Source organism: Oncorhynchus mykiss, chromosome 13 (genome assembly GCF_057628025.1).
Source record: "Oncorhynchus mykiss isolate SJ-2025 chromosome 13, ASM5762802v1, whole genome shotgun sequence".
NCBI classification, from domain to species: domain Eukaryota; kingdom Metazoa; phylum Chordata; class Actinopteri; order Salmoniformes; family Salmonidae; genus Oncorhynchus; species Oncorhynchus mykiss.
The window spans coordinates 30,707,361-30,730,600 of record NC_143034.1 but is presented as its reverse complement, the minus strand read 5'-3'; the positions used below and the strand labels follow the sequence as shown (position 1 = coordinate 30,730,600).

The 23,240-nt window shown below is 44.0% G+C and overlaps 3 protein-coding genes across 4 annotated transcripts in view; 2 read left to right on the top strand and 1 right to left on the bottom strand.

The window, feature by feature from the left end:
• The first annotated feature begins 438 nt into the window (after window positions 1–438).
• Window positions 439–16,441, top strand: LOC110485952 (envoplakin). The gene is made up of 22 exons (XM_021557211.3): window positions 439–809; window positions 3,225–3,324; window positions 3,446–3,600; window positions 3,939–4,062; window positions 4,419–4,550; window positions 6,291–6,332; window positions 6,663–6,824; window positions 7,020–7,127; window positions 7,315–7,410; window positions 7,669–7,782; window positions 8,392–8,538; window positions 8,912–9,066; window positions 9,203–9,303; window positions 9,641–9,801; window positions 10,303–10,439; window positions 10,569–10,707; window positions 11,353–11,546; window positions 11,714–11,864; window positions 11,981–12,064; window positions 12,173–12,280; window positions 12,433–12,525; window positions 12,643–16,441. Exons 1-22 carry the CDS (start codon window positions 757–759, stop codon window positions 16,030–16,032), a joined length of 5,946 nt encoding a protein of 1,981 aa, XP_021412886.3. The 5' UTR covers window positions 439–756; the 3' UTR covers window positions 16,033–16,441.
• Window positions 16,435–19,258, bottom strand: LOC110485954 (CST complex subunit TEN1). The gene is made up of 3 exons (XM_021557215.3): window positions 19,119–19,258; window positions 18,676–18,833; window positions 16,435–17,296 (listed from the first exon to the last, which is right to left on the bottom strand). The coding sequence occupies exons 1-3, from the start codon at window positions 19,205–19,207 to the stop codon at window positions 17,133–17,135; spliced, it is 411 nt and encodes a 136-aa protein (XP_021412890.3). The 5' UTR covers window positions 19,208–19,258; the 3' UTR covers window positions 16,435–17,132.
• A 59-nt stretch (window positions 19,259–19,317) lies between these two features.
• The window catches only part of LOC110485953 (peroxisomal acyl-coenzyme A oxidase 1), a 28,450-nt gene continuing 24,527 nt past the window's right edge, over window positions 19,318–23,240 (top strand). Inside the window, exons 1-2 of one of the 2 annotated variants that reach the window (XM_021557213.3) lie at window positions 19,318–19,599; window positions 22,106–22,265. In XM_021557213.3, coding sequence (XP_021412888.3) covers window positions 19,491–19,599; window positions 22,106–22,265 — 269 coding nt within the window. In that variant the 5' untranslated portion in view covers window positions 19,318–19,490. The remainder of the gene's footprint in view (window positions 19,600–22,105; window positions 22,266–23,240) is intronic. The other variant, XM_021557214.3, reaches the window with a different exon arrangement.

The following is a 23,240-nucleotide window of genomic DNA, read 5'->3' as shown; positions in this document are numbered from 1 at the left end:
TGTCTCTATTTTTCGAAGGAATATTTGGGAACAGATTTTCAAAATGAAAATCACTTGGAGATCACTTATCGGTGTTTTTAGTCTTTTATGTCCAACAATTAAAGTTTGAAAAACTTGGGGGCCAAATAAAGCTACCGGAGGGCCGCCAGTTGGGGAACCCTGTTTTACAATATCAACATTTCTACTTGTTTATGCCCCCTTCTCTCTCTCTCACACACACACACACACACACACACTATAGGAACAGAGTACACAGGCACCCACTAAGATAGGATTGTACTTCATCTTGCCTTGTTTAAGGTTTACATTACCTCCACTACTTATTAGTATCTAATTACCCACAAGCCCATATGTCATTCTACACGGATCCTTATAGAAACGGAATGTTTCTCCAGACTCCCTAGCAAAATAGCGACAGTGACTTTAGAAAACCTCAATGAGTGGCAGTGAACCAATGAACGGGGAGGGTTGAACTAGAGAGGTGAGTAAAGGAGGGCAGGAGTGAGGAGAAGGAGTGTGTAAGAACAGGTTGGCCCGGTCCTGTGGAACTAAATAGGTTGTAAACAGGGAGGGGCACAGGTACTCTTTCAGTCAGCTTAATCACAGTGCTGACACCAACGGGGACACACACTAAAATAGGCACGGGGAGTGTGTGTCTTATCTGTGACAGCGAGAGAGGAACAGAGAGTGTGAGGGGAACAGAGAGACTTGAGTTCTGTCCGTGGAGTGGAACGTCCACTCGCCAAAAGATCCAGGATGTTCAAGAAGAAGGACAGTAATACCTTGAAGGGGTCCGGCAAGATCAGCAAGTGAGTCTTGAAGGAACGACAGCAAACTCGGTCATGCAACCCCCTCCACTCTACCGCCTTCCTCCTTTCCTCTCCTTCTTCCTAAACGTGGATTTGTTTCATATCTCCGGTGTTTGCTGTGTTGCCCTCTTTCTCGTAGAATCCTCTGGAATCTCCTTTGTTTAGTTCATTCCTAACTCCTGGATAATGGAGATTGGAAGGTGGATGGTTTACTGTGTGTTTTGGCATGTTGCCGTCGTCAAGAAGACCAACTTTTGTTCGATGTAAAGATATGAAGAGAAGTTTTGTTTGTCTCTTTGGTTGTCTTGATGTTATCGTAGATTTTGCGGGGTTTTTTATGTGGCCTTAGGTCAGATTTGCTCAGGAGAAGCATTAGAGGGGCTCTCAATCACCTGCTTGTGTATGTGTGTGTGTGTGTTTTCAGGTCACGTAAAACAGATTCAAAAATTTGATGGCGTTATCAAAGGTTCACATTGATTTGGTGACTATTCACGTCATAACATTCCCTGTGAAGGGATATATGATGGCATCAAGATTTCTACTTTACCACGAAAGAGTAGGACATACAGTACCTAGGTAAGGTAGGTTAGGGACATATAATTGTATCAATGTTCCTCCATCAATCAAGTATGACTCCTATGTCAATGCGTCATCAAAAGCGTAGCCTGGGGGCCTACATTAGCGATGAATCAAGTGTCACCCGATTAGAAAAATATGAATCACTTGAGCTTCCCTAAGGTCGAAAATCAACCCTGACCTTTTGTTTTTGTCTCGCCCTCAGCACAGGCCTGCTTAGCACCAGGATGGGGGGGTGTTTATGTTGAGTCAATGGAGACTGGTGTTAATGGGGATGTAACCTGTAAGCCTATGGGGGTTACACTGGTGAAAAGACTCCCAAGAGAAAGATGGGAATGAAAACGAGGCGGAAATACATGGCTTTATCTTGGCCAGGTCGCAGTTGCTAATGAGAACTTGTTCTCAACTAGCCTACCTGGTTAAATAAAGGTGAAATGAAAAATAAATAATAGTTTACCCAATCCATCACCTGTAGAAGTTGTCATTGGAGGGATAGTGGTGTTTAAAGAGGTTTGTGAGTCCTGTAGTGCTGGTATTTAAAGGGGAGGTTAGTGGCATCACTTCAGTGCTGCTATGGTCCTTAGGGGCAGGTTGACGTGAGAACACAGATCTACGGATTACTGAATCGGTCATCTTATGCTGCTGGTACAAGCATATGTAATCTCATTACATCATAATAGATGTTTTACTGTTGATAGCAGCACTTTCATTTCAAAATGGCTCCTTGGGTTTAAAAGGAACATGGGCAGAAATGTTGGGGTCGTGGAATGTGTAGTCAGTTTAGCAAATACAACTACACAGTCAATAGTGGACTATTTTCAACACATGCACTGTATCACCTGAATTGGTGAAATGAATTGATCCCAACTCAGATTAACAGTTGTAAGATGACAGTTACATACAGTATTTTATAGTTTATCAGGCAATCTGAAAAGCCTGGATTCTAAGCTGTGGAAAAGTATTCAACACACTTCTAACCCTCTCGGGAGATCAATGCTCTACCTTCAACCACTGCCCTGGGAGAGTACCCACTAGGTCGGCAGATCGAGAGAGCAATACAGTCAGTCACAGTCACACAGAGGGAGTGACAGAGAGACAAACAAATAGTTGTTGTGGAATGATGGAATGTTCAGCGTTTTGGGAATTCTCAGGTGGGGCAGTGGAAGTGATTCACCCTCCTTTTGATCCCAGGTCGTCACCTCTAGAGACCATTGGGTTTAGGTCCCAAATGGCACACTATTCCCTACATAGTGCACTACTTTTGACATGGTCAAAAGTATTGCACTGTGAAGGGAATAGGGTGCCTTTTGGGACTCACCCGTGGTTTCAGTTCAAGAGTGTTGTCTTATGTAGGGCCAGGAGCTTTTCCTGAACATCAAGAACCCAGTGCCCTAGTTATAGGTTCTACCTATGGCCCAGAGTTCTTCCTGGTCAAGTCAGATAAGAACTCCTGGTCCTAGTAATACATTTGGACTTTTGTTAGTCTTGGACAAAGTGTTGGTTTTGGACAAAGGGAGTTCACGGAGAACAGCTTCACACACATCTACTCTGTGTCACTCTCTATTCTTAGCCTGTGGTTTTATATCTAATGATTTTGCGTGTAAGGTTTTGTATTTGGATAGCTTCCACAAGGATAATGGCCTCTGCATCCATCTTAAATGTTTAGGACCTTGACCTTCATTGGTCACTTAAGTAAAGGACAACAACTGAAGTGCTCGGTTCAGACAGAGATTCCATGTCCACATTCCTCTCTCTGCCTTTTTCCTTTTTGTATGTTGTATCTTCTTTGCTATTTTTCTAAATCAGATCTTTAACCTTTAACCTTTGCCCTCTAAACAGGTCCACAGCCAACGACTTGGCCTTGGTGATTGCACGGATGCAGAAGAATTCCGACCAGGTGGAGAAAGATGTCCTCCGGGCCGAAGAGCTACTGGCTGTGGTGAGAATACATACTGATGGTCTCTCTCTTTCTTACTCTCTAAATAATAGTGTGTCCATGGACTTCAATTCGGGCCACTAACCGTTCTGTTGACTCACCTACTGTCTTCATTGCCATGTAGGATGCAGAGAATGAGAAGAAAAACCGCCCCCTCCAGCACCAGAAAGTGGTGGCAAGCAACCTCTCTGAGGCTGAGGGCCTGCTGAATGACCTCTTCCTGGATGTGGACAGGGCCAAGAAGTGCAAACACCCCCAAAGCAGCGAGATAGAGAGCGAGTGAGTGACCTCTTCTAGGCCCATCCCACTGATCACAAATGTCAATTCAACGTCTATTCTACCATTTCATTGAAATGATGTGGAAACAACGTTGATTCAACCAGTGTTCCCAGTGGGATATCTCTTATGAACGCTTCAGCTGCTTCAAAAAGATTAGTCTCTGCAGAAATCCATTTGTTCCTTTAAGACATTTTATCATTGGGGGATGCAGTGAGGGTCCATCTGGATTTGTTTACTAAAACGTGTTGCTCTTGCCAGTTCTCTTTGTTATCATGCTCATGCTAAACATACTAAAACGTCTTTTCCCCCTCCCTCCCTCAACCTTTTGTTCCTTCCAGTGTCAGTCACCTCCATGACCGCTGGCTGAAAGACTGTGCCTTCTACCGGGACATCTATGAGCCTGTCAACGATGTGGAGCTGAAGCCCAGAATCGACTGGGCTTCAGTGCTCAATCGGAAACAGGTAAAAATCAAGTGTCCTCTTCTTCTTTGGCAACTAACTTAAGACCAAGCCTCCATATTGTAAACATCCTTATCAAAGCATGGTGCTCATCCCCTTGACAAACTGTTCTGGTCACCAATCCAAGCTGAAATTGACTTCCGTTGTACTACATATTGACTGACTTAGCTAACACAACGGTGCACAACACAACAACGAGCACAGCAGTATACAACGTTCAGTTCATCGCTATCCTACAGGTCATGTTCATTTAAGATACCCCACACGAATGCATGCTACCATAAAGCCTCTTTTTAGTTTTCTTCTGAGTCTAATTGTGTCCATGACTGACCATACCGTTCTGCGTGTCTGTCTCTCAGAGGGAGGTGAACACGGAAGAGTACGGGCCCACCATGGCTGACCTGAAGAAGCAGATCGCCGCCCACAACATACTGCACAAGGAGATTGAGACCTACAGCTCTCAGCTCAGCACCAGCTCCACCAGCACCAAGGTAACCCCTTCAACTCTCACCTCCGTGACGATGAATTCAAGGGTTCGTGGATTTAATGGACGTGTTTGGAAACATCTTGTACAGTGCCTTGCGAAAGTATTCGGCCCCCTTGAACTTTGCGACCTTTTGCCACATTTCAGGCTTCAAACATAAAGATATAAAACTGTATTTTTTTGTGAAGAATCAACAACAAGTGGGACACAATCATGAAGTGGAACGACATTTATTGGATATTTCAAACTTTTTTAACAAATCAAAAACTGAAAAATTGGGCGTGCAAAATTATTCAGCCCCTTTACTTTCAGTGCAGCAAACTCTCTCCAGAAGTTCAGTGAGGATCTCTGAATTATCCAATGTTGACCTAAATGACTAATGATGATAAATACAATCCACCTGTGTGTAATCAAGTCTCCGCATAAATGCACCTGCACTGTGATAGTCTCAGAGGTCCGTTAAAAGAGCAGGGAGCATCATGAAGAACAAGGAACACACCAGGCAGGTCCGAGATACTGTTGTGAAGAAGTTTAAAGCCGGATTTGGATACAAAAAGATTTCCCAAGCTTTAAACATCCCAAGGAGCACTGTGCAAGCGATAATATTGAAATGGAAGGAGTATCAGACCACTGCAAATCTACCAAGACCTGGCCGTCCCTCTAAACTTTCAGCTCATACAAGGAGAAGACTGATCAGAGATGCAGCCAAGAGGCCCATGATCACTCTGGATGAACTGCAGAGATCTACAGCTGAGGTGGGAGACTCTGTCCATAGGACAACAATCAGTCGTATATTGCACAAATCTGGCCTTTATGGAAGAGTGGCAAGAAGAAAGCCATTTCTTAAAGATATCCATAAAAAGTGTTGTTTAAAGTTTGCCACAAGCCACCTGGGAGACACACCAAACATGTGGAAGAAGGTGCTCTGGTCAGATGAAACCAAAATTGAACTTTTTGGCAACAATGCAAAACGTTATGTTTGGCGTAAAAGCAACACAGCTGAACACACCATCCCCACTGTCAAACATGGTGGTGGCAGCATCATGGTTTGGGCCTGCTTTTCTTCAGCAGCGACAGGGAAGATGGTTAAAATTGATGGGAAGATGGATGGAGCCAAATACAGGACCATTCTGGAAGAAAACCTAATGGATTCTACAAAATACCTGAGACTGGGACGGAGATTTGTCTTCCAACAAAACAATGATCCAAAACATAAAGCAAAATCTACAATGGAATGGTTCAAAAATAAACATATCCAGGTGTTAGAATGGCCAAGTCAAAGTCCAGACCTGAATCCAATCGAGAATCTGTGGAAAGAACTGAAAACTGCTGTTCACAAATGCTCTCCATCCAACCTCACTGAGCTCGAGCTGTTTTGCAAGGAGGAATGGGAAAAAATGTCAGTCTCTCGATGTGCAAAACTGATAGAGACATACCCCAAGCGACTTACAGCTGTAATCGCAGCAAAAGGTGGCGCTACAAAGTATTAACTTAAAGGGGCTGAATAATTTTGCACGCCCAATTTTTCAGTTTTTGATTTGTTAAAAAAGTTTGAAATATCCAATAAATGTCGTTCCACTTCATGATTGTGTCCCACTTGTTGTTGATTCTTCACAAAAAAATACAGTTTTATATCTTTATGTTTGAAGCCTGAAATGTGGCAAAAGGTCGCAAAGTTCAAGGGGGCCGAATACTTTCACAAGGCACTGTAGCTAGTGAACATGACAACAATTCATTTGTGTTTCAGGAGGAGTATGCTGCCATCAAGAAACAATACAACAACCTCTTGGTAAGTCTGTGTATCATATGGGTACTATGAGATCCAGAGGAGGCTGGTGGGAGGAGCTATATGAGGACAGGCTCGTTGTAATTGGCTGGAATGAAATAAATGGAACAGAGTCCAACACGGGGTTTCCAAATGTTTGATGTGTTTGATACTGTTCCATTTATTCCATTCCAGCCAATTACAACGAGCCCGTCCTCCTATAGCTCCTCCCACCAGCCTCCTCTGATGGGATCGGTGGGGTTTCACTTTCAACCTAAAAAGTAATTGTAACATCTGTTCTCTTTTTGGTCTGACTCTTTACAGTTGTTATATAATACTGTTCTATTCCCACAGGACAATTCAAAATGGCGGCACCACTACCTGAGCAGTCTGTATGACTACATGCAGAGCTGTAACAAGGAGCTGACTTATCTAGGAGACGAACAGGCAAAAATCCTGAAACAGGACTGGAGCGACCACATGTTGGACCCTCCGGACGTCCGTAGACAGTATGAGGTGAGAGTCCATCTTAGGGGTCAAATAGAGTGTCACTCAATGTCAATGTACTTAATATAACAATAAAGTATGAAAATGTTGCTTGAGGAGGTGCTTCATAGGTTTCTGGCGTGGATGTACATTTAGTTTTCTATTACTGAAGGAGCCATGTTCAGTGACATCATATTTCTTTTTTTTTTGTTGTATCTCAATCAGAACTTTAAGAACAACAGCCTGCTGTCGCATGAGAGCGAAGTGAACAAACTCCAGGACGACGGAGATCGACTCATTGAACTGAAGCACCCGGCCAGCACCACTATACAGGTACACGCCAATTTACCAATTAAAACACCTCCCCTTGTCGACTACTACCATTTTACATTGTCTTCAATCATGAATCGATCACTCTTCCGTAGATTAGACATGTAGGTCCACCAAGTTTACAATGTTCCTGAAAGATATCGAGATTTCCCCTTTTTCCGTGATGGCTTCATCTTTATACTTGTTTCAGGCTCAGAGAGATTCTTTACGGAATGACTGGCAGAAGTTCCTCAACCTGTGCATCTGCCAAGAGACCCATCTGGATAACATGGAGGATTTCAAGAAGGTAAATGTCACTCAGAATACATTAATTAACGAGGCTTCATAGTATCGTCATCAGCTTAGAATAATATTCAGACTTCCGTCTTTATTGCCAGAATGGAAAGGGTACCTTCTGTTTGGTTTTGAAGCAGAAATGTCCCTAAGCACATTACCATAGACATGCAAACTGCAGCATGATCAGTAAACTGGATAGGTCAAAGATACTGTATGTGGAAAAAAGATACCATGTTCTGATGTGTTGTCTGTCTGTGTCCCTGTTCAGTACCAACTAGATGTGGAGACACTATCGGAGTCTCTGAGTGAACTCAACTCTAGCCTGAAGAAAGTGGAAGGCTCAACTGGGAGGAGTGGCTCAGCGATGACTCTGCAACTGGAGGTAAGAGAAGATATAGTTTATTAGTCCATACTAGATGTAAATTTGTCTTCTGCTTATTTCCAACCTCTCTGATACATACACACACACACACAAATACAAATATAGGTAATGCCAGGATGTGAACACTGATATCTATTGTACATCTGGATACTGTTCCAATCTCATTGAATCTTTGGTGTTAACTTGCGCAGTAAACTTTCAACACACCCATGAATCATAAAGATGCTACATTGCATTTCATATTGAGAAAAATAAATACAACTCATGCTTTTACCTCTGCACATTTATTATCAAATTTATTGTCATATAAATATATTTTTAAAAAAAACATTTTCAAGACCATTGTTTTTTTCTACAATGTCAATTAGTGGGCTTTAACTCCCTGCACCACAATAGAGAAATAAATGGTAGTGTGCGTGTTAACACTTCACTTCTAAAGACATTACATTTCTTTCACACATTATCAAACGTTATCATGACATTACCCTACTACATTATGTAAATAGTAAATAACGTGAAGAAAAATGGTTATTCTGAAATGCAATGCAGGTGGTCCCAATTTCACCTTTACCCACTCTCTCTCTCTCTCTTTCTTTCTCCATCTCTCAGGCTGAGGAGAGCACGGTGCAACGCAACGAGCAGCTCCTGGCTGACCTGAGGAAGAGGAGCACCACCATCGCCCCCCTCAAGCTGCGCCGCTACCCGCCCACCAGGTCCACCACTGTGGAGTCCCTCTGTGACTGGAATACTGAGAAGGTATGACCAGCTGCTCTTGACCTCTCACCTTTTAACTTTGACCATGTCCTGGAGCCTCCACCACAGGTTACGGTATGAAGTCAAAGCGGGTTCGAAACCTCTGTAGAATCTTTGATAAAGCTACTAAGCAATGACGTGACTACTAGGGTAGAATAGAATGCTCTACCACGGCACTGAGAGGTGTGTCAAGCCATGCAACGTAATGTAGGCTCATGTAAACATCTAAAAACCAAACATTACCGTGACTCGGAAACTCACTAAAGTAAATAAAAGTTCCTAGGTACCTCAGTATCGGGCATTGTGTTTGTGAGATGAAAAGGAATATTTACATGTGATCCATTCTGAGGAAAGCTCTCTCTTTGTGTTCTTTTAGGCTGAACTCACTCGAGGGGACAAGTTCACCCTCAAGTCGAATTCAGACGTTGAGAACTGGGACGTATTGACCAGCGGTGGGGCAACCAAAACCTTTCCAGGGGTCTGCTTCCTGATCCCACCCCCTGACCCAGAGGCCATTGCCACCGTAGACCTGTAAGCAACAGGAGCACATGTCATTTATGTCAATTATATGACATGCATGTGGACAATAATACTTCAATTTTGTGAATTAAAATGTCTCAGTTCTAACGATTTTTGTGTGTGTGTGTGTGTGTGTGTGCGCGCGCAGACATGGTGATGTGCTTGACGACATCAAGAAGAGGAGGGCTGTTTATTTAGACACAATGAAGGACAAGATCCGTTGTGTCGAAGAGAAACCCGTGTACACAGGTGAGGAAAAAGTTGCTCCATTAATCCCAATACCCCAAAACAAAGCCTTCCAAATAACTCTGGACCTGCTACTGTTACTGCTAGGATCCTTAACTGTAAATAAGGAGAAATGGCTTCTCCAACTTTTGATTCAACCTTGTCCCGAGACCACATTGTGATATCATGTTCAATTCATCACGTCATGTAAACCCCAAGCCAAAGGGTATTTATGGGACATGTGTAAATATGCAATATGTGAAATGAACTACGGCTGCAGATAAAAATGGCACCCTATTCCCTACATACTGCACTACTATTGATAAGGCCAGATTATCATTGCCCTGTGTCCCCCACGTAGCCCCACCGTCCAACCCCAAAGCTAAAGCCGTGGCCGGTCAGCTGGATAAGCTGGATGAGGACCTGGTCAAAGCCAAGCAGGGCATGTTGAGCCGTCTGAGGGCCCCGCTGGACCGCAGTGACCCCACCACCGACCTGGCCAAGAGGCTGAAGGAGCAAGAGGTGAGAGAGAGAGTCTTGTTTTTAACTTTATCGAGACAGATTCAAGTGAAAGTGAGCAGGAAGACAGAAGGCGAGAGAAAGTCTTGTTTTTAACTTTATTGAGACCGATACAAGAGGAAATGAGCAAGGAGACTGAGAAGGAGGGAGAAAGAGAGTAGAGGTGGAGCCGGGATTTGTACCCACGCTGTGGAGTGATATGTGTTGCAGGCCACATTACCCACTCGACCAGCCTCAGGCAGTCTAAGGGGACATCCAAAATGGTACCCTATTCCGCTACTTTTTGATAGATAGAAAGCATGTCTACCAGCCATTGTAACTGTACAGTATATCTTCATGCTGGTTAACAAGCTAAATCTGAATAATTATAGATTGATATTGATGGATTCGCGCCTCCTAAAGAGGATGATAACGATGAGGAGTCTAATGACGATGATGATAGTTATGCTATTGTTGGTGAGGATGGTACTAACTCTCATGATACGGTGGTTGTACATCTTGTAGAAAGCAGCAGATGCTCTGGCAGCTATGGAGCAGCCAAAGTTGGAGAAGGACATCTCCAAAGGCCTTGCAGCCAAACTTCAAGCTGCCAAGGACAAGCAAGATGGCATCGTAGCCCTGGCCGACCTATTTAACAAGAAGTACGACCATTTTACAAACATACATTATCCCCGATCACCTGTCTTAGCGATATGATATTATCAGAAAATAGCATCACACAGAAGATCTTGCTGTTAATTATTTAAAAATGTTTGCCACTTATTCTATAGGGCCAATGCATCTCTGAACCTGGAGAAGCAGATCAAGAAAGTGGATGGCATCGTCTCTGGCTTTGAGGAAAAGCTGAATAAGGATGGCCCTATCCCAGATGTCCCCAATGCTATTCAGGACCGCACCCAGGAGATCCAGGTGGGCGGGACAATTACCAGTGCACCCCATTCCCTATATAGTGAACTACTTTTGACCAGGACCATTGCCTACACTGCCTTGGATTAGTGTGCCATTTTGGACACACCTCAACAGTCTTAAGAGAACCAAAACAGAGAATACCCTAGTGGTTGACTTGAAGTAATAAAGGACTGTATCATTTGACTGCACATTTCAGTCACCCCTTCTAATTTAGCTAAAAGCACAGCACCAGGACACATTTCAGTCACCCCTTCTAATTTAGCTAAAAGCACAGCACCAGGACACATTTCAGTCACCCCTTCTAATTTAGCTAAAAGCACAGCACAAGGACACATTTCAGTCACCCCTTCTAATTTAGCTAAAAGCACAGCACCAGGACACATTTCAGTCACCCCTTCTAATTTAGCTAAAAGCACAGCACCAGGACACATTTCAGTCACCCCTTCTAATTTAGCTAAAAGCACAGCACCAGGACACATTTCAGTCACCCCTTCTAATGTAGCTAAAAGCACAGCACCAGGACACATTTCAGTCACCCCTTCTAATTTAGCTAAAAGCACAGCACCAGGACACATTTCAGTCACCCCTTCTAATTTAGCTAAAAGCACAGCACCAGGACACATTTCTCGTATCTGTTCTCTACAGAGTCTGCGTAAAGATGTGGCGGGCTCTCAGAGTGAACTGAAAAAGCTGGGCCAGGACCTGGAGACCAGCGAGCAGCTGTGTAGTTCCCTGCAGCAGGGCTACCAGGAGTACTGCCCAGACATCCATCGCCAGGGGACCCAGGTCAAACAACTACAGAACCGCTACTCTAACGTCAACAACCAGCTGAAGGAGAGGTGAGCCCAGGGCCACTTGTCTGTTAGCTAACGTTGACTACACACCATGTCAGCAAATATATGGTATCAAAAATAGTCCATTCGTTTGCTCGAACATCAGATGAATAGAATCATTGTTTTCAGTTTGTCATCGTGAAAGTGTTTTTCATTGCGTTTTTCTGTCTCAGAGAGGGCCTCTTGCAAGAGGCTGCAGGCAAGAACCAGGAATTCCAGGACTCAAGCAAATCTCTGAACTCCTTCCTGAAAAATCTGCCTGACAACAAGATCAGCCCCAGCGATGACCTATCACAGGTCAACTCCAAGCAGACCTCCCAGAAGGTCAGTTTGTTTGTGTTGTGTGTCAAGAAGCTTTGAAATTGTTGTAGATATTCTTAAAATATCATTGTAAGACACATATTTTGCAATCAAGTTTACTTTGGTCATTTTTATTGCAGAGGGTGGTGGACGACATCAAGAGGAAGGGAGACGATCTGGATAGAGTCGTTGACCTTTCCCAAGATTTGCAGAATGTCCTCAATGTAAGACTCATTATCCTACTCCATCATAATTAACCGTTTATTTGTGCAACCGATATTTAAATATTTGGATATTGAATAATAAAATCTTAATTTCAACTGCTTGTGCAGGAATATGAGGTCAACACTGACAAATACAGCAGCGCCCTCGACAATGTGGGAGCCAACGATTCCAAAAAGCGTCACACCTCCACCCTTGCCGATTCTGTGCAGAACCAGGTAATACATAAGGAATGGAAGTCAAGAGACACAAATGACATTCATGTTTATCCACTTCTATGCAGATCCAACGTAGGGCGCGTCATGTTTACCTGCATGTTTTCTTGAGCACTGTGAACTGAAGGATGGCTGTGCTTCTTTGTACATTACAGGAAAAGGCTGTGGTGAACCACTATGCTAAAACGTCAGCTGAGAATGACCAGCTGCTCAATCAGATGGGCTTTGCTAAGAACCTCATCGCTCAGGTGAGTTGGAAAATCTGCACACAACTTATTTCCCACTGCCAGTTTTGATCAATTGAATGTGTTTCGGATACAAAATTATGAAAATGTTGAAGTATTTTTTTTGTTTACTTTTTGTAGAAACATGAGACACAATCCATAGAACCAACCATAAAACCAATCATAAACATAAAGAGCCTGCAGCAAGAGTTGAGTGCGGAGAGCGATAGACGCAGCCGTGCTGAGACTGACGTGGCTACTTTCAAGACCAGGATGCTGTCTCTGAAGAGCCGTAAAGGGATGCATCGAGTTGAGGAGAAGGAGGTACTCGAGTACTACCGCGACCCTAAACTGGAGACCGACCTAAAAGATCTGGAGGACCAAATCCACAAAGAGGTCTTGAAGCGCAGCCGTACCCAGGGTGAGATTGACGGTGTGAAAATCAAAATCGCCAATTTTGGGGACGACCTCAAGTGCATCAAGCCCAAACTGGTGACTAGAGAGGTGACTGAGTTTGAGCGAGATCCTCAGTTGGATGTAGAAGCCTCCAAGTTAAAAGACGAGATCGGCAAGATAAAGAATGAGGTTCGAGTAAAAGAGGGAGAAGTCATTCAACAGAAGACAGAGGTCACCATCCTGAATGCTACAAGACCCAACATCAGGGAGAAGATCATGAAAAAGGAGGTGATTCGATTGGAGAAGGATCCAGAGATGCTGAAGGCTGTTAAAACATTTGAGAAGGAAATTGCAGATGAAGGCCACAAGAGCAAGACTCTGAATGACGAGATCTTCCAAACGAGGAGCCAGATCAATGCATTGGAGAGGATCATTCCCACCATTCAGCCCAAGGTGGTCACCAGGGAGGTGAAGAAAGTCGAACAGGACCCTGAGCTAATCAATGAATCCAAGAGGATTCGATCAGGCCTAGAGGGAGAGAAAATTGAGACGGACTCTCTGGTCAAGGAGGTCTCTCAGCTCAAAAATCGGTATAGCGAGGTGGGGCAGTGGAAGCCCAAGGTCGAACTCAGGGAAATCGTCAATGAGATCTACCGCATAGATCCACAAACAGAGTTGGAGATAATGCGTCTGAAGAAAGATGTTCAAGACTTGAACAAGCAGCGTTCTGACTTACAGGACCAGATCACTCTGGTCATGGTCGATCTGGAAGCCCTGCGTTCCAAGAAGCCAAAGGTGGAGCTGAAGGAAGTCATCCAAGATGTGGTGAAAGAGGAGAGGAGCCCTGAGAACGAAAGAGAGATACAGAGGCTCAATGATCAGGTGAACCATCTGCACCGTACTTACAATAATGTAGAGGACCAGATTAACCTCCTGAGGAAAGAGAGGGACGAGTGGAAAGCAGAAAAATCCAAGGTGGAGACAAAGCTTATGACCAAAGATATCTTCAAGTATGAGGATGATCCGCTCTTGGAGAAGGAGGCAGATCGGCTGAGAAAGGAGGTACGCGAAGAGCAACAGCGTCGCCGTACCATTGAGGAGATGGTGTTCGACCTGCAAAACAAGTACATCCTGCTGGAGAGACAAAAGCCAGAGGAAAAAGTGGTGGTGCAGGAGGTGGTGCGTCTACAGAAGGACCCCAAGCAGATAGTTGAGCATGATAAGCTTGGCAGGAGCCTGGATGAGGAGGTTAAGTCCCGCCGGCAGCTAGAGCTTGAGATGCAAAAACTTAAAACCTTAGTGGAGGAGAAGGAGAACATCCTAAATCAGAGTGATGAACATCAGACGAAGATTAAAGTGGAGTTTGAACTGAAACAGATCAAACTGCGCATCAAAGAGCTTGAGAATGCCCCGCCGCCTGTCGAGGAGAGTATTGTTGTCGAGGAGGTCCTGAAAGTTGAGAGAGACCCCAGACTGGAGAGGATGACCAACGGTCTTCGCTCAGACATGGACAAGGAAACCAATGGTGTCCTGAATATTCAGAGAAACATCAGGAACACCAATGTCAAGCTTGAGCTCCTTCAGCGAGAAAAGGCCGTAGAGAAGACAGTGTACAAAGAGGTTATCCGTGTGGAGAAAGACCAGGCTGTAGAAGCAGAGAGATACCGCCTGAAGGGCCTGGTGTCTCAGGAGAAACATGCCAGGCAGGACCTGGAGGAAAAAATCAAACAACTCTCTGATAAACTCAACCGACTGAATGGCACTCAGTCAAGCACTTCCCGGGAAGAGACAAGTCTCATTCTGGCCAGGGACACCTTGCAGAGGGAGAAAGACAACCTCACCCGGGAGCTGAAGAAGTTGGAGTCTGAGAGGCAAGACATCAGCGTATCGTTCCAGCAGCAGACCAAGCTGATGAGCGAGAGAAGCCAGATCAACAGGCAAAAGAGCGTCAAGATGGAGTCTGACGTGCAGTGTCTGGAGAGAGAGATACTGGACGAGAAAGACACGATCCACCAGAAAGACAACACCATCAGGGAACTCCAAAGGGACAAGGAGAAGGAAGACCATGCAGAGACCCGGACAAAGGAGACCAATGTCTCCACTAAAATCACCATCTTGGACCCTGATACTGGCAAAGAACTATCACCATATGAAGCCTACCTGCAGGGACTGATCGACCGTACCCAGTACATGCATCTGCAAGAGCTGGAGTGCGATTGGGAGGAAATAACTTCCATGGGACCTGATGGGGAGACCTCTGTGCTGCAGGATCGCAAGAGCGGCAAGCAGTACTCTATCAAAAATGCCTTGAGAGATGGAAAACTGACCCAGTATGATCTGCAAAAATACAAGGATGGGAAAATGCCTATTTCAGAGTTTGCCCTCCTTGTCGCAGGTGAAAAAGAAAAACAGCCCAAGTTCAACTCAATCATATCAAAGCCAGCATCCTCGCTAAAGTCTTCCCCTACCAGCAGTGCCCCTGTTCCTGCCCCGAAGGAAAGATATCCTATCGCTGGTGTAATTGACACAAACACTGACACATGCCTCTCCATACGCAGTGCAGTGGCCCGCAAGCTGATCGAAAGCGGCACAGCACAAAAGCTGTTGGAAGCACAGGCTGCTACAGGGGGCATCGTTGACATCAGCAACATGGAGAGATACTCTGTCCACAAAGCAGCCGAGAGGGGACTCATCGATTCGAGCCAACTGCAGCGGCTACTCAACGCCCAGAAAGCCTACACTGGCGTGGAGGACCCCATGACCAGAGAACGCCTGTCGGTGGGAGAGGCCGTCCTGAAAGGTTGGATGCCCAAAGAAACTGCCCTGCGTTACATGGAGGTGCAACACCTGACGGGAGGGCTGGTAAATCCCAACAACACGGACCGTGTGGGCATACAGGAGGCCATTGGAGCCAAAATGATTGACAGCACCATGATGAGAGAGCTTCAGGACGAGTACAACTACGCCAAGGAAATTGTTGACCCCACAACAAAGGATAAAATCAACTACAAGCAAGCGATGGCCCGCTGCAAGACAGATCCTCAGTCTGGCCTACTGATGCTACCTGCTTCCTCCAAAGTGTCTGGCAGCAGCTACACCCCCACATACAACTCTCATCGATTTTCTTCCAGATAATAGACCTGTTAACAGTGTGCTTGGAGGGTATTGTTGTCTCTACGGTGAATAATATGAAGTCAAATGATATTGTATAAACATAGATATCAATACTACCCAGAATGTATAATTTAATTTAGTCTGAAAATACTGCATAGCTCACTAAGGTCATGATTGTTGCTGCTGAGTTGCTTTTGTTTACCAAATTTGTTTGGAGATGGCAGAATCTACTTTATAAAAGGACACAAAGGAGTTTTTTGTTGTTTATCCTTGATATTATTGTTTTACTAGAGATGATGGGACATGGTGCAATGTTATTGACTAGGTTTCACTTGTCTATTTCTTATGTCTTATTTTCCTGACACTGATCCTTTTAAATGCAACCTTGATACTGTATCAAGAAAATAATTATTAAAGATGAGATTGTCAACATGTGCTTGCTTCTTCATTTCCAACACAATAGAAGAATTAACTACCAGAAAAAAAACACAAAGCAACATGATAACACACACCTCATGCACAAATACATCTAATATCAAATCAATAATGTTTCTCACAAAGACACATTTCCAAACTACATATCGGTTTTCTTTCACAAAATGTAACCATTACATAAATGGCCACATCAAACATTCTCTCTTATCTTAGCTACAATAAGAATGTAAGTATGCATTTTCTTGATTTACTTCATACACCCGACCCCAACATCCAGTGAACCTGTCTAACTCTTGTCAGCAGGAAGAGGGTGACTTCCAGAATTGATATCGTTTGACAAATAAAGGCAGGGCTTCACAGTGCACCAGAACAAGCAGCTTTTATGTCTCAATCAGGATTTCCTCAGAAGTCTTTTTATAGTGTAATTCCACCCTTCGCCATTCTAAATTAGCTAGAGGCACAGTCTCAATCTTTGACATGTCCATGTAATCGGCTATTTGGGGAAAATGTCCCAACCATAATAAAATATGACCTTTTGACACAATCCATCCGAGGTATAAATCAGGTCATATAAACATTACAACATGTACAAAAGAACATTCAATTCAACCTGGTTCATAACTTTACACCAGTAGCACTGTATCAGTGCAGCAGTTGTGACAGATTCATTCTTATTTGGGTCCAGGTCAGAGAGGAGCATGTGGCTGAGCAGCAGTAGCAGCATCTCCCTTGCTCTCCCCCCTCTCTCTGAAGTAGCTCCTCTGTTCATTGACACCTCTCTGCAGCAGGGCTAGGTTCACCCCATCCACACAGTTCAGCACACGGGCGTGGACCATCACACCATCACCTCCTGTGAAGAGATAGGTAAATGGGTTTTGTTAGAGTTGCGTCTTTCGAATCCGGTATCAGGAAGAATAAAAGTCAGAATCTGTCGTTAATTATCTTTAATTAAATTCAAGCAATAAATGGTAAATGCAATTTTCGTATATACGGGCTCTGGGTCCCACCTTGCAGGGCAAACAGAGAACTGACAGGATGTACGTAAACAGTTGTTCTTATACTGTGATAGGTCAACAGACGAGTTGGAACTATGTCTATCAAAGTGGAGGCTGAGCGTGGTTTAGACTTTGCTCAGCCTATCGCAGGCGCTCAGACTAGTCCTAGTCTCTTGGCGCTTCTTGGAGTTCACCCTCTGTCGATGTATAGATTCTCACTGTTCTGGTATCACACCCTAGTTGTAACAGTTGCTCAGTTCCTGCTATTGTGTTGTTCGGTATTTTTACATCTCAGTTAAATCTCTTGATGACCACCCCTCCTTATACCTGATTAACCACAACTTTGTAACATGCAGCAAGTCACACCATGTCACACACACACAGACAGGCAAGGCAAATGTAGCAAACAATACACCGCTTTGCAACATGTATGAGGATTCTGTGTTATGCACTATAGCCCGTTACCATATATGTGATTGAATATTATCTGCTGTTGGCTTGTGTGGATGTATGTATGTGTTATGCAACATAGCTGACTTGAAACCTTATTAACAGTTTCAGGGCCATGGGCCTTTCTCATGATAGAAAAAAATACAGAATAACATGAAGACAGGAACTGTGCAATGAGTTGGGGGGGGGGCACATTCAGAACGTAGTGTTGCGAGAACAGACGGTCTTTTGTTAGAAAACAGGAGCCAGGTGCGAGATAACGGTATCGAGCATGAGTGCATAGATATTCTTCACAGCAACAGTTACATCTATCAACTGAAGCGCTTAGGGGGCTAGGACCAGCTCTGCGCCAACAATCAACGATAGGCTGGGTGAGTCTAAACCACGCCCAGTCTCTACTCTGACAGGCCGGCTCAGAAGCAGGAGCTATTTCTGTCAGGGTATATTTATAATATCTTTGTCAAGAACAAGTCAGTTCTAATAAAAAATACATAGCATACAATCGGTGACTCATTGTCATATTTATCCTTATACCAGATTCGAATTAACGCAACTCTAACACATGCAAGTCACACCATGTTACTCAGTTCTTGTCACACACACACACACACACACACACACACACACACACACACACACACACACACAGATAAAGACAAAGCAGCTGTTGTTCAAACAATTCAATCTTAAGTAATATGGTAGCGGGTTTAAAATGCATTAATCCTAAATCCTTACAATCTTGGGAGTTGCAAAGCATATAAACCAAATAAAAACCCAATCTTACCCTCTGCTTTTTCAATCTCGCCCAGAACTATGTACTGGGCTCCAATGATGGGGTCAAAGGGTTCAACAAATGTAGTCTGAACAACAACTTGGTGCTGTCTTGCTGCATGCTGGATAGACAGTGTAGCCTTCGATTCCTCTGGTTGGTAACTCACCAATCTAGAAAATGAACTAGTCTGTTAGCCATGCAATCCAAAATGGATAACAAATCATTTTTAAAAAACTACGATTATACATGGTGTGTTAAAGATCGTACCAGAGGAGGCTGTGACGGAAGAACGGCTCATAATAATGGCCGGAACGGAGCGAATGGCATCGAACACCTGGAAACCATGCGGTTCATGTATTTGACACCATTCCACTGATTCACTCCAGTCATAACCACGAACCCTTTCTTAATAACAATTAAGGTGCCACCAACCTCCTGCGGTAGACACTCCTCACCTTCCAAATGTTCTCACTGAATCTCCCTCATTGACTGCACCAAAGTTGACTTCCCAAAGGAAATGAAAGACTGCAGGTGCTGGAAGCATCTTCTCAATAAGTTATCAAAGGGTAAAATAGGCAAAATACGATTAAGATGTCAGATGGCTGTTTTGTCAGTTCAAGGCAGTAATGTTTCACAACGTCACATAACGTGATGTTTTTTTTTTACGTGCCCCCTTTCTAGCCAATTCAGGAAGTCGTCGATTACTATTCAGGCTCCGGTTGTTGCACTGCTGATCTTGGTTCGTGCAGTCCTAAGATTACACAACTCACATTTTATCGCCACACGCAACGTCGTCTTTTGCAAGGGAAAATATCATTTATTTCGCCATGAATCCTGACATAACCAGAGAGCGCGAGAACGCTACATTTGACGTGGAGAAACTCACACATATTCTGGACGGAGGCATCGAGAAGACCAAAAGAAGAAGAGAAATTGGTAAGGTTGGAATGACTTGTACTGTGTCTCGTATGTGTAGCCTAGCTTTGCTCGCGAGGTTAAAGCACCACGAAACACGTGTAAACAAAACATTGAACTAACCGCTAGCTAGCTAGCTTCATAACTAGCTAGCTGACCTACATTGGCGAAGGTTGGTTATGCACAGCCTAGGCAACCGATAGTGGTCGCTATATCTGCACGCCCTCTTATCATGCTGCCTCGGCTAGGTTAGACAGTTGTTTATCTATCTGTTGTTGTAACAGTAGTTCTAACCCGTCAGCTGTTTTATCATTGTGAGCCAATGACACGATTAAGGCCACTTTTGCATTCATGTGTAACTTGTGCATGCTGTTTTGTATAAACAAGGCTCTGATTTGTGCAATGCCAGATAACACAGCCAGCTCGCAGCAACCTTGCTAGCTAGCATGCTAGGGCTGGGCGATATATGGAGTTTTTTCTTTCTCTCGGTATATTCGAGTTGATGTTTTAGCGCGATTTGGAAAATGCCTGCATCTCAAGAATCGAGGTTCCGTTATGACGTTGTTGCATTTGTAAAACGTTACATCTCACTCTCTTGGTCAGCCCAATGTCGAATCATGTCCCAATTGCGTGACAACACGTGCACAGAGGTTATCCACCAATCACAGCCCTGGACAACCTTAAACAAATTGTAACAACGCCGGAGAAGTGTCACGGTATGAGTTCCACCAACATGGAAAGTGAGGAAGCCAGCGCGAGGATGAAATCATCCCCAAAAAGGGCAGCGATATTGATTTTCTCGGTAATATGGAAGTGGTTCGGGTTCAAGAGGTCTGATGTTCAGCAAACGAATGTCCTGTGCAAAATGTGTCGAAAGACAATTGCTACGAAAAGCAGAAGTACAATCAACCCCTTCCACCACCTGTAACTGAAACTACGCAATGCCGATTCCAGTCAGTCGATTCCCAAAACGTCTGCTAAAAGACAAACTACCATAGCCGCATCCTTTTCAAACGTAATCACTTATGACAATAAACGTTTGGGGTGGAAGGAGATCATGGATGCAGTGACCTATTACATAGTGAAAGATATGGTTCCAATCTTTTAAAGTAGAAAAGCCAGGCGTCAGGTACAGTTACAGGTACAGAACATACGTTTTTATTTAACTAGGCAAGTCAGTTAAGAACAAATTGTTACTTTTTTGTACACTGTTACCTGTGAAAGAGTCGCAGAGAAGCATGCTAGTGTTTCTTATTTTTCCACCACAGCCAATCTATGGTCTTGCTGCGGGCGATAACCTGATCCACCTCTACACAGACGGCACCATTCTGTATACTTCTGGCTAGACTGTAAACTCCTTCCAGACTCTTATCAAACATCTCCAATCTAAAATCAAATCTAGAGTCGACTTTCTATTTCGCAACAAAGCCTCCTTCACTCACGCCGCAAAACTTACCATAGTAAAACTGACTATCCTACCGATCCTCGACTTTGGCGATGCCATCTACAAAATAGCTTCCAATACTCTACTCAGCAAACTGGATGCAGTTTATCACAGTGCCATCCGTTTTGTTACTAAAGCACCTTATACCACCCACCACTGCGACCTGTATGCTCTTGTCGGCTGGCCCTCGCTACATATTCGTCGCCAGACCCACTGGCTCCAGGTCATCTACAAGTCCATGCTAGGTAAAGCTCCGCCTTATCTCAGTTCACTGGTCTAGATGGCAACACCCACCCGTAGCACGCGGTCCAGCAGGTGTATCTCACTGATCATCCCTAAAGCCGACACCTCATTTGACCGCCGTTCCTTCCAGTTCTCTGCTGCCTGTGACTGGAACGAATTGCAAAAATTGCTGAAGTTGGAGACTTTTATCTCCCTCACCATTTTAAACATCTGCTATCTGAGCAGCTAACCGATCGTTGCAGCTGTACATAGTCCATCGGTAAATAGCCCACCCAATTTACCTACCTCATCCCCATACTGTTTTTATTTATTTACTTTTCTGCTCTTTTGCACACCAGTATCTCTACCTGCACATGACCATCTGATCATTTGTCACTCCAGTGTTTAATCTGCTAAATTGTAATTATTCGCCAACCTCATGCCTTTTGCACACAATGTATATAGACTATTTTTTTCTTTCTCCTACTGTGTTATTGAATTGTTTATTGTTTACTCCATGTGTAACTCTGTTGTTGTCTGTTCACACTGCTATGCTTTATCTTGGCCAGGTCGCAGTTGTAAATGAGAACTTGTTCTCAACTAGCCTACCTGGTTAAATAAAGGTGAAATCAAATTTAAAAAATGGTCGGGCAGGGGTGTATTATGTTGCAGATAGAAATGTAGCTAATGATATTGGATACATTTATTTATCCAATGGTAATACTACACAATTTGTACATAATGGTCGACCTCGTCTCGCATGGCCACCCTTCCAAAGTCCCATTTTGTGTGAGAAGTCTGGGTTTCCGACACTGTTTAACCTGATGTCTTAATCTCCCAATCTTCTCTTATCCCCCACAGAGTCACTGGTGATCAGTGACCCAGACTTCCAAAGTGAGGACCTCAACTTCCTGTCCAGGAGCGAGCGATACGATGCCGCCGTGAAGAAGAGTGCCCACATGATCCTGAAGCTCAGAGAGTATGGGATCTCAGACCCTGAGGAAATATACTGCTACAAGAGGTAAGGCTGGGACACAGACCCAGGCCAGCTACCTGCTATGGGCGGCAGGTAGCCTAGCGGCTAAGAGCGTTGGGCCAGTAACCGAAAGGTTGCTGGTTCGAATCCCGAAATATGGCAATATGCCCTTATTGCTCCTGTACGTCGCTCTGGATAAGAGAGTCTGTTAGATGACATCAGTGTAAATGCTATGGACCTGCACATCACAATTAGAAATGTGAAAGTAGATATAGGTTTTTGTCCATAGAGTTGTCTTCCTGTTAGGTGTAATGACCGATGCAGGTGAAAGTAATGAAAGGTGAGGAATTGAAGATCATTTGGGCTAGTTTTGTTATTTACAAGCAGGATTTGGTTTCAATGGACTGTGTGAAGTCTGTAAGGGTTTGGGATGATCAAAGCAAATGTCATACTTCCCGGTATCCTCCAGTCATCACTCCTTCTCACATTTCATGTTTTTTCTTTTTTTCTTAACATTTCACAGACAGTGCTAATGCTGAGCACAGCGTGACAAACATCGGACGAGGTTTCTCATGCTTGTTTTGAGGTTTGAAGTGCAGATGGCTGTATCGATGCTGCTTTGTGGACACTGAAGCAAAACACCGCATTTGCTGAAATTACACAAACCGTCTTTAAGCCTTTCACCAATATGCTAAAGTCTTCTTCACATCCCATGCTAATGTATTGCCGGCTATTAGCCCCACGAGTAATTGCGTTGTCATCTTATGAGGAGTTTTTGTATCTTCCTGATCAAAGTCTGTATTATATATATATATATCTCCAATGTTTGATATATGGTGAAGCAATAGGACTGTTACAGTGACAAACATTGGATATAGATATAGTGTTGCCAATGGGGCAAGACCCTGGCACTCTGCCGTGTGGCTATAAAGGTTTGTGTATGTGTTAGGGATGTGCACGCTTATTAGAATATCTGAACATTAGTATTAGAATACTTGTAAGTATCATTTTTAGCGAGGG

What these genes read in the sequence shown, in the direction of transcription:
- LOC110485954 (XM_021557215.3), bottom strand. Translation starts at nt 19,207, where the DNA reads ATGCTTCCAGCACCTGCAGTCTTTCATTTCCTTTGGGAAGTCAACTTT. An exon ending in TCAGTGAGAACATTTGGAAG is followed by an intron (nt 18,834 to 19,118) that starts GTGAGGAGTGTC and finishes TTCATTTTCTAG; the next exon opens with ATTGGTGAGTTACCAACCAG. An exon ending in CGAGATTGAAAAAGCAGAGG is followed by an intron (nt 17,297 to 18,675) that starts GTAAGATTGGGT and finishes ATCTCTTCACAG; the next exon opens with GAGGTGATGGTGTGATGGTC.
- LOC110485952 (XM_021557211.3), top strand. Translation starts at nt 757, where the DNA reads ATGTTCAAGAAGAAGGACAGTAATACCTTGAAGGGGTCCGGCAAGATC. An exon ending in CCAGCTCCACCAGCACCAAG is followed by an intron (nt 4,551 to 6,290) that starts GTAACCCCTTCA and finishes TTTGTGTTTCAG; the next exon opens with GAGGAGTATGCTGCCATCAA. An exon ending in AACAACCAGCTGAAGGAGAG is followed by an intron (nt 11,547 to 11,713) that starts GTGAGCCCAGGG and finishes TTTCTGTCTCAG; the next exon opens with AGAGGGCCTCTTGCAAGAGG.